The 21406-nt window shown below is 39.1% G+C and overlaps 1 protein-coding gene across 3 annotated transcripts in view; it reads left to right on the forward strand.

Annotated features, from left to right (window-relative positions):
- Positions 1–21406, forward strand: part of CNTN5 (contactin 5) — a 666657-nt gene that overhangs the window by 607723 nt on the left and 37528 nt on the right. For 2 of the 3 annotated variants that reach the window (XM_069883470.1, XM_069883471.1), the window contains exons 16-17: positions 13460–13618; positions 14031–14180. In XM_069883470.1, the coding sequence (XP_069739571.1) occupies positions 13460–13618; positions 14031–14180 (309 nt within the window). The remainder of the gene's footprint in view (positions 1–13459; positions 13619–14030; positions 14181–21406) is intronic. The other variant, XM_069883473.1, reaches the window with a different exon arrangement.

Consider the following 21406-nt stretch of genomic DNA (forward strand, 5'->3'; position numbering starts at 1 on the left):
ATGAAGAAGGGTGTTAGCATGATATGTGCATTTCCTTAAGCAGAGTATTTCTGCATTCTGCATTACTTCTGTGTGTGCGCTCACACACGTGTTGAGAGCCTGATGGGAGCTGAGGACTTAAAGTCCACTTACTGGCATTAAAACTAGTAGGTGCTGCTATGTCAAAATACATATATTCCTGCTAGGTAGCACAACTTGGTAGCCTTGCTGTGGTTTATACAGTATTTGAAAGAATAAATCAGGATAGATAATTGATTGGTATTTGAAAAAACTCCAGGAAAAAAAAATCAAATTTATTAAGAGATTATAATCTTTAAAAAATTCTTATTCTACCATGTTCCATTACTTCTTTAGATTTGATATGCACATATCCATCACTTTTAGAACAAATAGATGCTCTAAATGATACAGAATGTTTCTGGCTAACTGCAGGGCTGTTCACTTTTCAATGAAAATAGTTGTTAAATATTTCCATAAAGTCACTTTGAAGACCACCAGATTTCCATGAGCTATGGCACTATTGGGATGGTGTTATTTAGTTACCTCAACACAGACATATAATGCCATTTTAGCTGCCTTATGAAATCTGGTTTAGATTGGTTATGCAAGACCTTATGTATTACTTTTACCTCTCTCAGAGAGGAGCTGGAGGCTCAGAGGGCAGGCAAGGCAATCTCAGCTTTAATACCATTGAACTTATTAGGTGACAAAAATCTCTCAGCTACTATCTAGATTACTGGACTGGCTACAGAATTATTTTTTTTTTAATACCAGTTATGTTAATGAGTTTGTTTGATTAGATGTAGAGGGTTTTTTATTTGACGTAGAAAACAAATGCTATTCTGAGAAAGAGGTTTGAGATGTAAAAAAGGGCACTGTAAACAGTACCAGAATATCTGTATGTGGGTGTCTCATCCTTATGCCACCTTGCCAATGAAACAAAAACTATGACTGTTTTATAATTGAATTTATATTCACCTATAATTTCCTTACAATGTTCTCCTTTTCTTGATTCTATGATTGGATAATTAAAGGATTCAGTAAGAAATATTTGCACCACTTTCACAAAATGCTTTATACTGTGTGACTGCTTTTGTCCTATGGAAAATTCAGTTTTCATTAAATTACAGGATTTGATTTGTTCTCTGAAGAAGTTACTTTCCTTAGGATAGCTGTAAAACTTACGCAAATAAGAGCAACAAGATCCTACACTGTCAGTATTGCTTTCACAAAAAAGTGTAAGATGGTTTTGGTTTTGTGTTTTGGTTTTGGTTTGTGTTGCAGAGTATGTTTAAAGCACATTTATTGCAAAGTTCCTAATGATTACTCTCTATAGACTTCAGCATTCTAAAAATGAAAAATATTTGGGAGAATCTAATCTATCTCTCCTTATACCATCACAGGCACTTCATTTTCATTTCAGTATCTCTAATTCTTTTTTCTCCACCTATCTCTGTTTATAGAATGCACTAGGTGTTCTGCAATTTGACACTGTCTGGTCCCAAATTGCAGCACTTTTCAATATTCTTTATGTTTAGCTTTTGGAGATACTGGACATTGCTTAGGAGAAGAGATCAGCAGCAAGAGATATTTCAGTAAATATTTCATTAAACTCTGAAGAATTCCAGCTGTCAAAGAAGTCATCATTTATGAAGGAAATTCATTGCCACCATGCAGTAAATTCTGAGATCTAAGGTTATATTATTCTTTATTTTCAGTACAGTTTTTAGGTTAAATGATTTCATTTTATTCACAGTACAAAACATCTTTCTTTCTTAAATGTTACAGCCCATGGCCAAACTGAGATAGCAAATGCTTTGTTAATGAACTCTTAGAAATATCAATATAAGTGAAGTTCCTGCGCATACTACTTCTGACCTTACTCTCTCTCCTTTTGCCTCTGCAGAAAACGCCAGTCTTGAATGCTGATAATATCATACAAATTTGCAACAACATTTTAATCATTAGTTTTATTGGAAGGTTCTGGTACTTTTAATATATCACTGTAATTTTTATTCAAAACTCATTCTGTTTGCATCATTTCCCCAGGAAATAAATTGGACATATTGAATATATTAAAGTAAAAATTATCTAATTTTACCTCCTTTAGGCATTAATGAATATCAGAATTATTGCTATGAGAAAACTGCTTAAATTCATAAGGAATTATGTATTTGACTAGTGCATTATTTTTAAGCCAAAAGACAGTTTTCTAAAACTTCATTATAATGAACTAGGAAGACAACCAAAGTTTGCTGCAGCCTCTTCAAATGAACGAAAGAGAAACAAACTCTTTCCAGGCTCCTATTGCCCGTAACATGTTGATCTTAAACAGACAAACATTCATGGCTGTGTTTTCAGGCAATTGTGATGTCTTGATATCATTTATTGTGGGGGAGGCACAGAATATCCGTAACCATATTTCTCTTTTTTGAAACCATATTTGCTAGTTGCTCTCTTGGAATATAGCCCAACCAATTGTGTCATTATTTTTGCCCTTGTTCTTCTTTCCCCTACATTATATAGTAGAAATTAAATTTCAAAACATTACCAATGGAAGGCAATCTGAAGAATAAAGAACTAATAGTTCCAAGTAAATCTCAGGTTTTCCTGAGTCCTGTATGCCTACTTATAAAGGGGTAACTAATGTTGCAAGAAAATTTCTTAATTGACTACATAGGTACATATGTGTGTGTGTACGCACAACAAAAGATCATAAGACAATAGCAATTTTCTATTGTGCAATTTTCTACATTGGTTTATAGATTGTTTAGAAAGTATTTTCACATTCACTGCCTCACAGTTCTTGCTTGTAAATGAGTTGCAGTGAAATACATGTTTAAAGTTATTTCCTTAATGAATATTATCCAATTAATCTCTTCCAGAAACATTTCAGAAATATATATGGAAAGATATTCCAGACTAAATGTCCCAGTTTAGTCTTTAACTGGCAGCTAAACAGTAGGCAGCTGCTGTGTCATCCAATTACCTCCTTCCCACTTAGGAAGAGAAATTGGGAGACAAAAGGAAAACTCATGGGTTGAAATAAACTAATTTTAACAAAACAATAAAAGAAGATAAAATACCAATACTAATACTAAAATATACAAAATTATACTGAACTGTCCCGAGCAGCAATGTCGGTAACATGCGCTCTCTGCAGTTATCATCTGATGGTGAACACAGTGAGTGTTGTGTGGTTCCAGCAAACACAAATGAATACAAAAAAATCATAGCTATGAATTTATATCCCTGACACCCAAGTCACTGCCCGATTCTACTTCATTTATGCCTTGTGTTGTTTGCTCATCTAAGGAAAATATGTGCAGTATAGCTGTGCAGAATAGTTCCAGGAGAGGTCATTTGCTCTCTCAGTATGGGGAGGATGAGAGGATTTACCTCAAAGCCCAGGATTCAAGGCAGAAAAGGCAATGCCAGCTACTTACAGCTTAGTTCAGTAACTGCAGTGCTCATTACATGGTAGGATATTTCTTTTCAGTTTCCTCAAACCCAGCCTCAAAAGTACACTTGCGTCTCTTCCATAGCATGCCGAACCTGAAGGCAGTGGGATCAAGATGCATTCAACACACTTTCTGAGGCAGAGTAGCCAGGAATACAGAAGTCAGGAGGCAAACAAATGAGAGAGCGATTCTGTAAGACACAATTTAGGGTACGTCCAACAACCAAGATATTTGCTTCTTTCTTTGGGTTGACTATTGCTCAAAAAATTAGCATAGTCCTCAGGGGAACCATCACCAACAGCTTAAGCCATTTCACCGCAGTGTGTCCTGGGAAAGGGAAAAGCTAAATAATAGGCATGTCCCCTCTGCACTGGATTTGCCCTGTAGCAGGGCAATGGGCAAACAGTAATAAAGCCCTAAATACCACTGCAAGATTTTCTGGAAGACAGGCATCAGAGCCCGGAGTAGGAGAAGACAGCATATAGGGCAGACTGATACAGCTTGAGGACATCCAGAAGAGAAAACAGCTTCTCACGTAGGGTAGTAACTGTCCTGGCACCAGGCCTGCACAAATGTGCTGCTTCAGTGGAATCTCATAACAGGAGTTATGTATGTCTGATGGTCAAAGAAATTGTTTTACTGGAGTAAAGGAATACAAAAAAATCACAGCTATGAATTTACATCCCTGACACCCAAGTCACTGCCTGATTCCACTTCATTTATGCCTTGTGTTGTTTGCTCACCCAAGGAAAATATGTGCAGAATAGCTGTTTGCCAGGCAAACAGGGATGTTTACAGGAGAATATAGATAATTGCTACACAGTCAACAATGTTTGCCCTAGCACATAAAGTCATCAGCCATTTAAGAATCAGAAATGATTTATGACTCTTCATGAACATCAATCCTGTTCTCATCATCAGTCCAAGAATAGTTTTCCCATGTCATGTGCTTTCTCTGGCTATTAGCCTTTATTTATCCGCCTAGATCTTCAACTTTCAGTGCATATTAAGTAGCAGAGAAGCAGAGTAGCAGAATGTTTCCACTTGGCTGGTTTTCCATCTATCATTGGCACACCAGTAGTCGAGCTGTCTCTATACTGATTTTTCACGAAGTAGTGATTACCAAAGCAGAATGCTCTAACACTGGATAAATATGCATGTCATGTTCTGACACTAATGATATGATCACAAACATGGTTATTACACATCCAAATACCAGCCAGGAGACTTGCATCTCACAGATGTCTCAGGTGATATCATAGCCAGTAACGTGTCAGGTTTCCTCAAGACAATGCCTCCTTGGAAAGTTAATTTGTTTTTTTAAAGCCTGTCTTCCAAAGAGTACTTCTTATATTCTTATATGCCCATTATGATGTAGAAATTTGAAGCAATCTGTGCACTCATGTATTCATTACAAATTATATCTGCATGTTCTTGTGCTTCCATCATGTTTCACTGCAAAGACATGTAAACCACCAAATACTTGTGCATAAATAAGGTTGACACCATGAAGTGGCACCTTTATTGCCTTGCTTTGGTCCAATCAACTACATTAAAAAAAGGTTAATGGTGGCTTTCACTTTGTGTTTCTCTAATTCATCAGTACAAAATATGTTACTCGTAGACAGAGGGCGTTGACAAACACCAGCAGAACTCAGAGGTAAGAGCAGATGGCTGCTTCCTACATTCGTTTTGGCAAGAAGTATCCCTTTGCTCTTGAAACACACAGCTTCTAGTGAACTGACTTGATGTGTTGCTTTGCCATAGGCTACAATAAGGAAAAGCTTGAATAAAAATATGTCCTACCAAAACCAGTTATTGTATATTCCTTGCTCTTTCATCTGCAAGTTTTAAGGGTTGGCTTAGAAAAACACCTGTACAGTTCAGGAAAGAAAAAGAGTAGGAGTTGAGAATGTCCCACAGGATTCTAGTATATTTTCACAAAGACAAATGGAAGGCTCCTTAATGTCTGTTAAAAGTTGAGATCCCTTTCACCTGCACTGGGATGGGTATTGCTCCTGGTGTCACAGCAGTTTCCAAGAACACCAGGATTTTCCTGCAAATTAGAGGATCACTGCAAAATTTAGCACAATATTATCTTACGAGAATCAGGACAGTGCTTCAAAATTTTAGAAGTGAGTGAGTGACTTTTCCTTTAACAACCTCTATATTGTCAGCGATGACAGTGACACCACAAAGACCAGCATGTAGGTTATTTTTCACAGCTATCCCTTTCTTGCATCACCTTTATTAGGATCATCATGACTGAGTTAGGAATACAAGGCTGAAAAGTAAAAGGATTGTTTTACATTTGTGAAAGCTTCAGTGTTCAATGAAGAGAACCAAGTCTCAAATATTTCAATATTTATTCAATAAATGAAGGCTTTTTATCGCAGTAAATTACTGGGCTCAGTAACTTTAAGTTGTCAAACAAATTCCATCACTTAAGTCCTATTTCTAAATTATTCCTGCAAAGCTGCTTTGCAATACTTTATACCCAGAGTATATAGAGTATATATACTCTCTATATAGAGAGAGTAAGTAGCGTTGATTGCAAACTACTCAGGCAGATGTTGGATCCTACATTACACACTGCCTTACAACAGTCTGTGGAGCAGCCAGCTCACCTCGAAATTACCAAAGATTTTTTTAGATTGTTTCACTTGCTTGTTCTAGATACCAGGCAGCATGGTCTCCGGTTTTGCAAAGGAGTGAAAGGTAAAAAAAATTACTTAATCAATGTTTGACTTTCTGCAATGTAAAGGGTATAAACTGTAACCTGTATCAAAGGTTGACGCTACAAGGTAACTAAGTCTGAGATAGCACAGGAAAGAAAAAGAACATTAATTGTCTGCAAGAGAGCTACAGTAACGCAGTAGCCAAACCAGTTTACTCCATTTTTCAGTTCAAGATGCCAGCTTGTAAAAAGTACCTCCTTCTGAAATAGAGGTCAAATAAATAAAATGCAGAGAAATTATTTCTCATGTTTCCTTGTATTTGTCAGTGATCATGTAAAATATTGTTTCATCCTATCCAGTAGTTTTAATATTTTATGCATTTATATAAAAATAATTTATATATGACAATATATTACAAGATATGTTCTAGCACAAACTCAAAGAAAAAATATTCATCTCAGTTCTGTTACAAATAGACCAGGGCTCTCTAAGCATTAATACAGTTAACTTTGTTTCCAGTACTATTTCATTAGTCTATACTTAAGGATATTAGCATATTTAGATGCCAGTTATTTTCTGGGTATTTTAGTAATAGTTTGTTCACTCTTGTTTTCTTTGATAATCTTTTGCATTCTACTGCTCAGAATGTATTTTCTATTGTTATGGATGTCAATAGATGTTATACTTTTCTAGAGGAAGAAAAAAAATCATGTCCACCGTTCTTAATTCTCTATGTCGATGCTGTACACCTCTGGGAAATTATTAGCATATAAAAAAACTAATTAAACTCCTTTGAACTGCACAAACAGTAGTACAACATTCATGGCAGAAAAATTCCTTAAAAATAAGATGAAAATCAACTTTCTTGTAGATGTATTACATGCATTGTAAGACTATGCACCGAAAACTAACCAAATGCACTGTGCATGCCTACTGTAAGTAAAACGAGCTTTAAGATCAAATGGCTACCTGGAAGCTTTAAGATCTTGAAATGGAGCACGGAGCAATCCTGTAGTGTGAAGGGAGCCTTTGTGACTACAAACTGTGGCTTAGGAGTGCACATTTTGTGGCTGAAAAGAAAAAAGAGGTTAAAGCTATTCATCTTGTAGACTGGCAAAACTATCAATCTAAGCAAAAAATCCACTCTCGTGATATATTTTTGGAGAAGTAATGCTTCTTCTGAACTCCGCTGACCTGAAGCAAATGTAAAGGAGGAACTGCTGGTTAGGTTGACCACACTGCTCCTTTCACTTGTGATATTGCCAATAAAACTTAAAGACAAGCACTTGGGTTTAAAGGTCATCAGACACAACATTATTAAATGGAATGTAAACAAGGTCAGCAGATTCTTGCTGATCTTTGAAAACTATATTTGATCTGGAGAAAAGTCCATGAAGATGCCCTACGCACAGACTTTGTTAACTGGACTCACAGAATACGCCCATAAGAGTAAACTGCCAATGGCTGCAGCAGAGTTCGCATACACATAGCTGTATTCCCAGTCCCTTTCCCATCTCAAAACAGGATTGTCATGACAAACTGCCTGTTAGGATCTGCCCCAGCCCATGGTAATCCATTAATTGTGCCAAGGAAATGTCTGGGAAAGTCATAATTGCACAAAGCTGAAATTATGATACGGACTGACTGACAGCATAATAATGCATAGGATCAGTGCTAGAGTTTAGATCTGGGCTTTTGCCCTTTTCAGTATATCAGAGTGGCTGAAACACTTACAGTATTGGAAGATAGTACATTACTGTAGGTGGAGCATACAGTACTTTAACCCACATATTCCAGACCAAAACCACACAGTGATCTGGTCTTGGAACAAGACCTTTGTTATAATATCTTCAATCATGTTAAAGGAAAACGGTTTCATATCTTTAAAAAGGTGGGGGCAGGAGGGAGTGTTAAGAGTTTTAAAAAAGACCCTTTGTTCTGCCTAAGAAACCTTTTACAAATGTGAACTTAACTCATATCTATAACTTCAGTCAGAAAAAGTGCCCAGAAACAAGTACAAATATGCAAATCAGATGCGATGATGTTCGCAAACTCAGAGCCTAAAAGAGACTTCAATTTCTGGGAGTGCTGGTGCCCACATTGTGACTGCAGAGAGTAAAGGAGGCAATGTGAACCAGAATTAGGACATCTGGCAAGCCATGCCTTGCATCGCTAAAAGTAGTCAGTAGGAGATGCCAATGAAAGAAGCATGTCCAAGGTTCGATTTCTCATTCTATTTGGAACCTGCTAGTGATGCCATTCACAATGCAATTCCTAGGCTACTGGTTCTTTTCCTCCTAATGCGAAATTTCAGTTCATGTTCACTGCACTGTCCAGACATTTTATGTCAAATTATCACTGCCACAACATGAAGATCCAGCTCAGAGGCTATGGACTGCAGCTAAACTCACAATTTAGTGAAGCTTTTTGTGAAGCTTTCAGTGTTCTTTCCCAAATCCTCTATTTTTAGGTCTGTACAAGGCAGAGAAGACAACAGGGCAAAGAAGCATAAAATAACATATGTATCACCAAAAGCTTTCTCAGGCAGGAGACCAGGGATTCCTCCTGCCACTCACCCCTGAAACAAGTCAAGACTATTCAGGCTGAAACACCAACGTCTTCTCTTTCTTACCTTCCGAACCTGGGTCTAACTGTCCTGTGTGTTCTGCCACTGATGGGAGTATAACCTCTCCATCTACCCAGGGACATTATGTAGCTACTTTGCAGAAACAACTCAGGTACACTACACATGGATGGAATGGAGATACAGAGGTATCACTAAAGCTATCTTGTCAGTTGCATTTACTGTTCATCGAACTTTCTCTCCATCCTCTTGTTCCTCACCATGTGCAAACATTTCAGCTGGGCATAGCAGAAGGAATTTATGCTGCAAGAAAAAGTCAAGATCCTGTTTTCTCAAACACCTTTTCCATCATTCTGCAGTTACTGATTCTTTCTTTCCTCTTTTTCTTGACCTCTCATCTTTTTGATAACAAGCCAGTAAACCCTGTCATTCAGAAAGCAAAACCATTAGAACAAGTAATTTGTGTTCTTGAACTGCTACATATCAGGCTTCTTAGTGGTTTGGTAAAAATAAGAATTATCCTAGTCAGGCTGCAGTGGATAAATCATTGCACATTCTGGGATTCACAGGAAAGGGCACTGCCTCACTGAATGACTGTGGCTATTATTGATAATAGTCTTTCAAGAACTCTCACATTAACATTGTACCATGGCAAGTAATCTAAAGGACCTCTCAGGATGATCATTCCAACAATAAAAAGACACATAAAACAAGTTTGCCAAAATGCAGTCGTGCATGCCCTGAAATGAAGTATCAATCTATGGAATTGCTCTGAAAGAAGGTAACTGACTAATATCCTTGATGCTTGTTTTCTGCTGCTCCTAAAGCTACATAAGAGTTTATCACAGCTCCAAATGTCTTCTCTACGAAGGTCGACTGCACTATAGTGCATTTATGACCAGTTATTTTCTGTGTAGCTTCCAGAAAAGCATTTGAGCAGACCATGCATTTTTTTCCTCAATTGACTGTTCTGAACTAAAAATTTGGTTTAGAGATCCTGAACAATAACACAGCCCTTGGGGAAAAAAGCTTCTCAGCATTAGCCATCCAGCTGACACCATGAATGATTACATCCAAGCATAAAATTTAATGAGATTTCTACAAAAAATGAGTGACATCTGCATAGCACTCAGGTCTTGGCTAACTGTCATACATTTGTCATCACTGAGGCTTTTGTCCTTTATTAATCTTTCTTTCAAGAAAGCCTGCTGTTGGAAATGAAAATGCTTTTTAGCAGTCATCGTGCAGAATGTTTAAGAGCACAAGTCTCAGAAAGCATAATGACACATTGTCATGACTAGGAATGCATTTAAAAGGTTTAGAAAACACGAGAGATCTCTGACGACAGAATATATTGAGAATTTAGCAGGAGAGGTCTGCATAAATATATATCATATATTTTTATATAAGGAAAACACTTGTTCTTTTGTCTATAATACAGTGGCTAGAAACTTTTTAACAACATTCGGTGTCCATGGGAGAAATATCGTCATAACAGAAAAGTAGTAAAATATTTCCCTTTAATTTTGTTTGTGTTTGGGACCGTGATATAATCCTAGGCTTAGGGCTGCAACTCAGTAAAAGCTTATGATTGTATCAAGGTCCCAGCTTTCCTTTAAACTTTCCCCTATGGCTACAAATAAAAATTTCACTAATATTTTCCTATATCAACAGATAGCCTGAAACAACAGATGATTGAGTTTGAAGGTTTCCTTGTTTTATTAAATTAGCCCCAGGACTTGATACTCTGAGACAAAGGCCAGACCTGGTGCTTCCCGTCAAAGAACAGCAAGCACTCAGGAGGAAGGCAGGAGTTCAGAGGACAGATCTTTCTGCCTTGTCTGCTCCCAGAAAGAAAAGCAAGACTTTTCAGATGGAAATTGAGATGGTACTCTAGAAAGCCAAGAGTCACAAGGTGTCCAAGGAGTGAAACCATGTTGTCCAAGGAGTGAAACCATGTTATCCCAGCACTGTTTGTGACTCGATGAAAGGAACTGACAATGGGGAAGTCAAGCCTGCTAAGTAAGCATAGCAAGGGAGGAGGAAAGACTTTCAACACTGAAACTGCTCACCACCCACAGAAGTGGAAAACTTTGTGCTTCCTACAGCCCAGAGCAGAAACCTGGGCTCCTGCAAGTAAGACTGCAGCACATTGTGGAGGCAATCCTTTTCTATCATATATCTGTAATACTAAACTTTGCTGAATTGAACCTCCTGAATTCCAAGCATACGTCTTTTTTTGTTGTCGTTATTTCTGAATGACGTATATTTCCAACATTTTCATATTGACTAGTGGCTTGTAGATCATTGCCAAACAAACAGAGCAGAATGAATAGTGTAATATCCTTTCTCATGAAAAGGATTCAATATCTTTTCCACTCTGAAGCTATAGAGCCCAACTATTACAAAACTCTGATCATACTGTTGTAATAGTTCATGTAAACATGCTTTTGTTGAAAGCACATCAGAGGAAATATAAAGCCTTTTGCAGCTGCAAATGACAAAAAAACACCCTGGCAGCTAAAAATACTTTGATTAATGGGATTTTTAGCCTTTGATATTCAGATAAATTCATTTTTCCTCATGGATTAATGATTCTAGACAGCAAAAGATTTGATTGCATGATAGAGAACTGAAATGTAATATTAATGAGCTCAGTAATGCAGAAATCTTGGCTAAAAGTGCCACTTCAAATGGAGGCACCTGAGTGTTTGCCTCTGTGATCCACAGGTGCTGAACTGTGACAGTTCAGCAAGTGGGATTGTACCATTCGCTACAGCTTATGGGAATGGGGTTATCCAAAGGGTCTGCTCTGCTATAGCTCATAATATACATAAACAGCGTTGAGCTCCTGCAAAAGCGTAGCAGCAATTGTTTTCATTATCACTCTATCTGCAGTTTCATTTTAGGAGGAGATGTCCAGTAGTGCATTTCTGATTTCACAAGTTGCCATTTGTTCATAAGTGGAAACAAAACTTCAGCTTCCAATGACAGGAGGATGGAAAATAGTCAGAGATGTCTTGGTAATCAAGAAAATCTGGATTTGTCATAATTAATTATAGTTATTAATGATATTAAAACATTGCAGAAGTATTAAGTCCTGTCCTTCAGGATGTATATAAGATTTTAAGTGTAAGAAAAGTCCAGGGAGGTTAATCTCCCTCTGTACTCGGCACTGGTGAGACCGCTCCTCAAATCCTGTGTTCAGTTCTGGGCCCCTCACCACAAGAAGGATGTTGAGGCTCTGGAGCGAGTCCAGAGAAGAGCAACAAAGCTGGTGAAGGGGCTGGAGAACAGGCCTTATGAGGAACGGCTGAGAGAGCTGGGGTTGTTTAGCCTGGAGAAGAGGAGGCTGAGGGGAGACCTCATTGCTCTCTATAACTACCTGAAAGGAGGTTGTAGAGAGGAGGGTGCTGGCCTCTTCTTCCAAGTGACAGGGGACAGGACAAGAGGGAATGGCCTCAAGCTCCGCCAGGGGAGGTTCAGGCTGGACATTAGGAAAAAGTTTTTCACAGAAAGGGTCATTGGGCACTGGAACAGGCTGCCCAGGGAGGTGGTTGATTCACCTTCCCTGGAGGTGTTTAAGGCACGGGTGGACAAGGTGCTGAGGGGCATGGTTTAGTGTTTGTTAGGAATGGTTGGACTCGATGATCCGGTGGGTCTCTTCCAACCTGTTTATTCTATGATTCTATGATTCTATTCTATGAAGATGTTTATTCTGCATTTGTCCATGACAGAGACATACATTTGCCCCTGCATTTCTGTTTGTTGCAGGCAGAAGAACCTTGCCTACAATTTAATTTGGCAAGTGCAAATGGCCAGTATTTTCAAACACCCATAAGAGCAATACCAGGAAAAATTAAAATAAAAAAAAATGGTTGGGAGTGGGATTTTACTGCCACATTTTTCTTTGTAAAGCCACATTTGCTACCAGAGGCTTCGTCTACGGGATAAGTCCCATGGCCAATACAAATGGTGATTAGCATATTCTCATTTGTTGCAGCTAAACGGAATAAATAGAATCATAGAATAACCAGGTTGGAAGAGACCCACCGGATCATCGAGTCCAACCATTCCTATCAAACACTAAACCATGCCCCTTAGCACCTTGAGAGTTGTTGTGGGGTTTTGTCTGGTTTTAATGGAAATATAACAATTATTGGCCCTCAAAAATATTTGTAATTAGGTTTTGTTTTTAATAACTTTCAATCAAACAGTTAATGGACTTCCAGCAGGACACCAATGATGTATTCCTGATTCAGTTATTAGTGATATAAGTGTGCTTTGAGAAGCACATCCACCTGTGCTTCATTTTGATCATTATTTGTCATTCCTGCAGACAAGTCTTATACAAAGAGAAGGTGTGATTGTGACTGTTCAGTGTGGCCTAGATGCTTCATAAAATTGCTCTTTTTTTTCCTCTTTAATTTTAGGTTCAGAATAATTATAACACAAGAATTTTTTTTTAAACTGTTTCTATTTCTAGTTTTTCCACTTCCACTCTGACAAGCTAATTGGTACTCATCCATGCATCAGTTAAAGATTAGAAACAACCACAACTTACCAGCAGAAATCACAGAAATTAAGTACCTCCGTGACATAGTAGTGTGCATTTTAACCCTTGTATTCCATGGATATTGAACTCCACCAAGTCCCTACAGAAAGCATCACCTGTATTATTGCTGCTCATCCACAGTGATGGTGTGGTCTGTTTGATTATTCCACTTTATTTCCAGGTCCTCCTGGTCCCCCAGGGGTTGTAATAGTGGAGGAAATTACAGACACCACAGCAACACTCTCCTGGAGTCCTGGGGCAGACAATCACAGCCCTATCTCCCTCTACAACCTACAAGCACGCAGTCCATTTTCTCTTGGCTGGCAGACCGTAAAAACAGGTGAGAAAAACTTTCAAACAGAGCAAGTAAACTGTTGAAAACTCCTGCTCATCACAATAATAACCACTTGCAACTGCAGGAAGAGATGCTCTTGAGAGAACAAAGATAAATTAAAAGCGCTGATTTTTTTTCCTTTTTTTCATTCCTTTCACATTATGTAGCAACAGCTCTGAAAGGACAAGACAAAGACGCCTCCCATGAATGCATCTGTGAACCAGTAGAAAGCTCTCCTTTATATCCTTCAATCTATATCTTTTCAGGAGTACCATAGTGCCAAAATCCTGATGTAGTAGATCCTTGATGTCTACCATTTCTAATGGCCATATTGTATCATGAAGTCCACTTGCCATTGAGACACCACACATGAGCTTCAGATTTCTGGGTGACTTACATACTTCTTTACTGTCTGCAGTTCCAGATGTGATAAGCGGTGACATGGAGTCAGCTATGGCTGTCGAACTGAATCCCTGGGTGGAGTATGAGTTCAGAGTTGTAGCAACCAACAAAATTGGTACCGGAGACCCAAGTGCACCATCGCGAGTGATCAGAACCAATGAAGCAGGTAGGAGAAACTATTTTAATATAATAATAAAACTATTCCTCTCTACCTGGTACAATATGCATCACTGTTCCAGGGTGATATTCTTTGTCACAGGGAGCCAGTTTATTTTAATTGCAGGAATACTGTTTAATTTACAGAAACTTCAAATAAATCCATTCCCTGATGTTTTACTTAATCTGGACTGCCTAACTCTTCATTTTACACGTAAGCCATTGCTTCCTTCCCTCTGTCAGTCTTCCACTGTTCTTCAGTTTCAGACTACTTGTCAGTTTCTTCATGCAACTGCTTCCAAACAACTCTACCCCCTCATTCTTCATAATTTCTCTTGTTGAAGGTGCACAGAATTTTTAGGGAAGCCACGGGAATCTGCTTAATTTGACATACCTAGTACTCTAAAGTGATGCTTCATCATACCCACTCTACCCATGAATAGTTAGTGCATTTAAAGAAATGTCCTTGTATTTCTGACTGGGGTGGTACCTTGGGAGCCCAGGAAAAACCTTGTATATCCTGTGAATCTTGAAAATTGCAGTGGTTTTGGAAAGTCTGGAATCATTGACAGTAGCTTGGGCAGAATGAAGGCAGATAGAGATGGACTGCGAATCTGAGAAAAGTCCCTAGACAGCTGGAGACACATTTTAAGAGACCAAAAGGGATAGAGATAGGGCTTGAACAAAGACTCAGAATACAACTGCATCTTTCAGATTATTCTTAGTTGTTTGTCATTTAAGAGGCTTAGAGAGTTTTGATTTTGTTTTGATGTTTCTTCAGCTGAATAATTTGTGTCGGTTATTAGTCATACAGAACAGAAGAGTGCCAATTTCAAAGATTCCACTTGAATTTGAAAGTATAACTGATTTTAAAGCTGTACATATTCTGGATGAAAACAGTTGTTTGCACTCCATCTTCTCATTAAGGAGGATTATAAAAATTACAAGTGGCAATGTCAAAATGTGTGCACCTCTCTCATTCTGAAATTAAATTCTTATCTTTTAAGTTATTTTAATATTGTCTCCAGCTCCATAGTTCACCCATTTGTGTATATGCCACCCATAAATATTCACAGCAGAACAACCAGGCTGATTTTCTTAGACAGAGCCCCTGAATCAGCTGATAATTGGGGCTGGAGGGATTCTCAGGGTGTCCAGCCTCCCACTCACATCCAGGTAAAATTAGTTCAGAGCAGTTTACTCAGGGCTTTGTCCAACAGTGTCTTTGAAACCTCCAAACAAGGAAATTGTACACCCTCCCTGTGCAACTTGTGCCAGCAGTTAACTAATCTCATTGTGATTTTCGTTAAGATATTTCCAGACAGATTTCCATCCATTTCAGCTTATGACCACTGTCTCTTGCCCTCCCTTTCACCACTATGAAGAGCTGATCTCCATCTCCACAATGACCTCCCTGTAGGCACTGGGGGCTGCTGTTAGGTTGCACAAAGCCATCTCTGCTCCAGGCAGGTGCTCCAGCCCAACTATCCCAGTTGCCTTCACTGAACTTGCTGTAGCTGATCATGTCTTTCTCATTGTGGCACCCAAAATAGGATGCGTTATTTCAGATGAAGTTTAGCAAACATATCTTCAATTGCAATAAGACATTTCTTTTTCTTCTTTGAATAACTGTATTTTCTAGCTGATATTAAAGTTCAGTGTACAATCACAGAACTGCACTGAAGTGATTTGATTCCCTTTTACCTACGGAAGTATGCTTCTTTTCCAACTCTCCCTCTCATTGTCTGCAAGGTCACCATAGTGTGAAACTCAATAACTTCATCTGATAATAACTTCAACTGATCGCCTTCCATGACAAAGTGACTCGGCTGCTGGATGAGGGAAAGTCTGTGGATGTGGTCTTCCTGAACTTCAGTAAAGCCTTTGACACAGTTTCTCACAGCATTCTGCTTCAGAAACTGTCAGCCACTGGCCTGGAGAGGAGCACACTCTCCTGGGTAGAAAACTGGTTGGCTGGCCAGGCCCAGAGAGTGGTGGGAAATGGTGTGAAATCCAGCTGGAGGCCAGTGACAAGTGGGGTTCCCCAGGGCTCAGTGCTGGGTCCAGCCCTGTTCAATGTCTTTATCAATGACCTGGATGAAGGCATCGAGTGCACCCTTAGCAAGTTTGCAGATGACACTAAGCTGGGTGGAAGTGTCGATCTGCTGGAGGGTCGGGAGGCTCTGCAAAGGGATCTGAACAGGCTGGACCGCTGGGCAGAGTCCAATGGCATGAGGTTTAACAAGGCCAAGTGTCGGGTCCTGCACTTGGGGCACAACAACCTTATGCAGTGCCACAGACTAGGAGAAGTCTGTCTAGAAAGCTGCCTGGAGGAGAGGGACCTGGGGGTGTTGGTTGACAGCCGACTGAACATGAGCCAGCAGTGTGCCCAGGTGGCCAAGAAGGCCAATGGCATCTTGGCTTGTATCAGAAACGGCGTGACCAGCAGGTCGAGGGAGGTTATTCTCCCTCTGTACTCGTCACTGGTGAGACCGCTCCTCGAATCCTGTGTTCAGTTCTGGGCCCCTCACCACAAGGATGTTGAGGCTCTGGAGTGAGTCCAGAGAAGAGCAACAAAACTGATGAAGGGGCTGGAGAACAGGCCTTACGAGGAACGGCTGAGAGAGCTGGGGTTGTTTAGCCTGGAGAAGAGGAGGCTGAGGGGAGACCTCATTGCTCTCTACAACTACCTGAAAGGAGGTTGTAGAGAGGAGGGTGCTGGCCTCTTCTCCCAAGTGACAGAGGACAGGACAAGAGGGAATGGCCTCAAGCTTCACCAGGGGAGGTTTAGGCTGGACATTAGGAAAAAAATTTTTCACAGTAAGGGTCATTGGGCACTGGAAGAGGCTGCCCAGGGAGGTGGTTGATTCACCTTCCCTGGAGGTGTTAAAGGCACGTGTGGACGAGGTGCTGAGGGGCATGGTTTAGTGTTTGATAGGAATGGTTGGACGTGATGATCCGGTGGGTCTCTTCCAACCTGGTTATTCTATGATTCTATGATTCTATGATTCATAGCAGAAGCTTCAGAAGCTCCAAACTTTCTTCCATTAAGAAACGTAAGAAAGGAAAATGAAATAAAGAATTCTTTAATCTTACATGGTTTTCAAAAAAGTCTCTTTTCACCACCATTATTCCTTCCTTGATTTTGTACCATTTTTAGTTGGCAGTGAATATTCTGCTGGACCCAAATGCTTGAACAACTTTTCTATGTACTCAGGTGGTATATATCAGAAAGGACACAAACATTCTGGAAACAGTTTACACTGGGATTATGTTCTTTCAGATTTATTAATATGTTCCCTGTTTTTTAAATGAAGTTTCAGGATTTTAATTTTAAGATGTGGACAAATGTTTTTCTCACAACCTGAAGTTTGAAAATGTAAGAATTCATCTAGCTGTCATGGGTTTAGGGTTCCTTCTTCTTCTTCTTATCCACTGTTTACAGAGCAATGGCTGTATTTACTGAAACATATTCCTACAACAACTCTAGTTTAAGTCATCTTCCTGTACTTTTGTTTTCAATATTCCTTTGGATGATAGAATGTTGCTGGAGCTTGTCAAGAGAAGGGCAAGGAAGCTGGTAAAGGGTATGGGGAACAAGTTTTATGAAAAGCAGCTGAGTGAACAGGATTTATTTAGCCTGGAGAAAAGGGGGCCAAGGGGAGCTCTTACCACTCTCTACAACTACCTGAATGTAGGTTTCAGTGAAGCAAGTGTTGGTCTATTCTCCCAAGCGACAGGCGATAGGACAAAAGGCTATGGCCTCAATTTGTGCCAGGGGAGGTTTAGATTGGATATTAGGAAGAAATTCTTTACTAAAAGAGTGGTGAAGCATTGGAATAGGTTGCCCTGGGAAGTAGTGGAGTCTCCATCTCCAGAGATATTATAACAATGTGTAGACATGGCACTTTGGGAAATGGTTTAGTAGATGCGTTGGTATTGGGCTGATGTTAGAGGTCTTTTCCAACCCTAATAATTTTATTATTCCAATCATCACAACTCTACCTCTGTAAGAATGAACTGAAGAATCATAATAATAAATGAAATTATAGGACAGAGCAAGCATAAAGTGTGCAGTGTATTTTCACCCTGTGATTGGTATTCATTTCTGTGTAACACACCACTATTGCTTTTATCTGAAGAAACAGAGTCTTTAACTCAAATAGCAACGCTCTGTCCTCCAGTACATCTGGCTTCTTCTGATAAACAGCACTGTAGCTTATAATAATGCAGATCTTCTTGAATAATAAATCAGTAGTATAATATTTCAAATAGGAAAAAGGCCAAACAGATGTGGGCAACTCAAAGGAAGGCAAAAAGCTAATAAAGGAGCTCTGAGGAGGAAAGCTGACAGGTGTTTACTTGCACTTTCAGCTTCTCAGTTAGGAACACCTTTTTGCTACCAGAGTTACAGCTGCACAGATGTCGTGTTAGAAGGGAGTGTTTTGTAGCATGACATTGAAATCCAGACAGGTGCCAGTAAAACAATTTAACAGCCTTCAGAGAGACCAAAGCTGAATTTATGCAATGTGCCAGCTTAACACGTCTATTGTCATTGCCTCAATTTCAACATGAGATGCAGACTCGTTTCTTCGTTCTGTAGAGGGAGTGAGAAGACAGGAGTTACAATAAGATATAACTTCCCAATTTGTTAAAACCTGCAAAGAGCTGCAAAGTCAGAACTGTAAAACAATGGACTCTGCTTTAAACAAACAAAACCACCCACTTGTTACACATAGAATTCTTTGCAAAATAGCATGCTGCTTATAATTTTTGTAGCACTGTTGAAATGCCAGAGCCTTCATGATCTGCTTCACTCAGGCAGCCACTTTTTCCCAGTCTCCAGGTATTTCTGAGTCCAGTCCCTGTTTAGCCCTCTCCTCTGACACAACTCTTTCAGCGATTGCGTGAATTATCACCCTTGGTACAGTATTTAGATGTCAAAGTCAAATAGTGAGGTAAGTTAGCAATAGTTTTCATCAGGGTTTCATACATGGTTTTCCAAATCAGCACGTTAATATGCAACTCAGTGTATTACCCAGTGATCTATTATTTTTCAGAATGTCTCTGTTACTAATGTTTTATCTGAAAACTTCAAGGGAAAATCTCTGTTAAGATGGGCTCCAGTTGTAATATTATAGATGTCAATTCTTAAAATTCATGTGTGTGAAAGGTCATTATATTTCAGAAAAAGTATCAGCCTCTCTACTAATGACCCAGGCAGAGTAACCTGGCTGTTTGCCATGATGTTAGATGTGCCCCAAAAGAGAAAACAAGCAGGCTGCGCCTGCACTGGGTAAAACTCCAGACATATTGGTCTCCCAATGGAAGAGGGTGACTGTGGCTCATGTTCAAGTGAGAGTTCAGATCCACAAGGCTGAATGATATCTATGTAGACAACCTACAGAGGCAGCAAATGTGTGATTCTGCTTCCATTATTTTATACTTAACTGGAAATTGGCATCTGTACTTTACGGTACAAGCTAGACCGCAGACTAGCCTTTTTCTCCCCTTGAACCTCACTTACTTTATCACTTCTTCCCCAAGATAGTAACAACATCTTATATTAGTCCTTTATCTAAAAATACCAATGGAAAAAATACTTGGATGGTGTAAGGAAGTCAACAGAATAATAAACAAGTTTCCACTTGTTTTAATTTTCTAATTAAACCCTAATCTTGTTACTCAGTTCATATTTGGTTAACATAATAGCTTTTCATAGCTACTTTCTTCAGAATGGATAATACTGCAGTTTTCTGGCACATCTAACTTACAGCCAGCTGCTGCATTTCTGTCACTTCTAGCCTTGATACATATTTTACAGGTCCACAAGGTGAAAAGAGCCAATAACATGGATTTAAACGTCTGGCATTCCACTAAGGCAGTCGGGCATTTGAAGCCTGGGGGCAAAGCATCAATTACATTATCTATTCATGGGGAAACATAGGGAGAGAGAAATTGAGTAGAATCAAAGCTTAACCTACTAATCATGCATGCAAACTTGATTTCATGAGGTAACAATGTGATGCACTCTATTAATAGCAGATCATACCCAGGTTTTATTTTTAATAAGACCTTATTTTCCATTAAGTCATCCTTATTGTCAGCTAAAATTTCTTTACAGCATAACAAGAAATGCCTCTGTCCTAGGGAAGAGACATCTGTCTTAGACTGGCTTTGTCTTGGGTTGTGTTGGGGTATTCTTGTTGTTAGTGTGTTGGTTTGTTTATGAACTGTGTAAAAGAATTTGCAGATTTTCCCATTATCATAACAATTTTTGCTCTAGAAAAATGTTAATAACCCGCTGTATCTGTGATATTGGGAGACGAATACCTGGACTAATAGAGCTTTTGTAGAAAATGTGCTTTTCTGTAAGGAAAATAAGCGTATAATATTGCAGGTTCAAACTAATACGCAGTGTACATTGACAAAGAATCCAAATGTGTTTGCTACTAAAAGACATAACAGGAAAGCTAGGGGATTGGTTCTCTGGCGTATATGCTACAGTAGTCGAGATTTCTGTCCTATATGTGGTGATTTGGAGGCTAGTCAGACTGAGTCCTGAAGACATGCATGACACTATTATCCATGAATATAACTGAATTCCACCTCCTGCTAAACTACAAGTATTAAAAATACAGAGGAAACGACAATAGAAGTGCAGATGCTGAGGCCAGTTGGAGCATCCTTGTTTTCCAGCAGCTGAATACAGTGTACCACCCACTTCTAAGATGCCTGCACATTTTACATTTCATTCCTGAACAGACGAGATGTGAAATGTTTTCCTGGGAGGAAAAGAACTTGAGGGCTGGCCTTTTACACAGTGAAAGGGTTTCCACTTAGCATCCCTCTGCTACCCAGATATGTACTGCATGAGATATATAAAGGAAAAAACTGAGAAATAAAAATTGCTGAGTGAGGTGTTGCTTTGGTCCTCACATTAGGAAGTTCTGTCAAGTTAACGACAGATCCTTTTGCCCTCATCCGTATCTTTTCCATAGTTAAGAAGAGTTTATTTTCAAACCACATTTGCATCTTAATAGACATAAAAAGCTTTAGAAAAAAAATAAACTGTACTGCAACTGTACCTTGAGCATGTATTTTCTCAGCACCTAAAGCAAAGTATAATAATTCATCTCCCCCTAATTGTAAAAATGTCAACATTTTCTTTCATTTTACTTTATTTCACAAGATGTTTCAGAATTTTTGCAAAAAAATATCCACGTGGAAAATATC

Source organism: Phaenicophaeus curvirostris, chromosome 1 (genome assembly GCF_032191515.1).
Source record: "Phaenicophaeus curvirostris isolate KB17595 chromosome 1, BPBGC_Pcur_1.0, whole genome shotgun sequence".
NCBI lineage: Eukaryota > Metazoa > Chordata > Aves > Cuculiformes > Cuculidae > Phaenicophaeus > Phaenicophaeus curvirostris.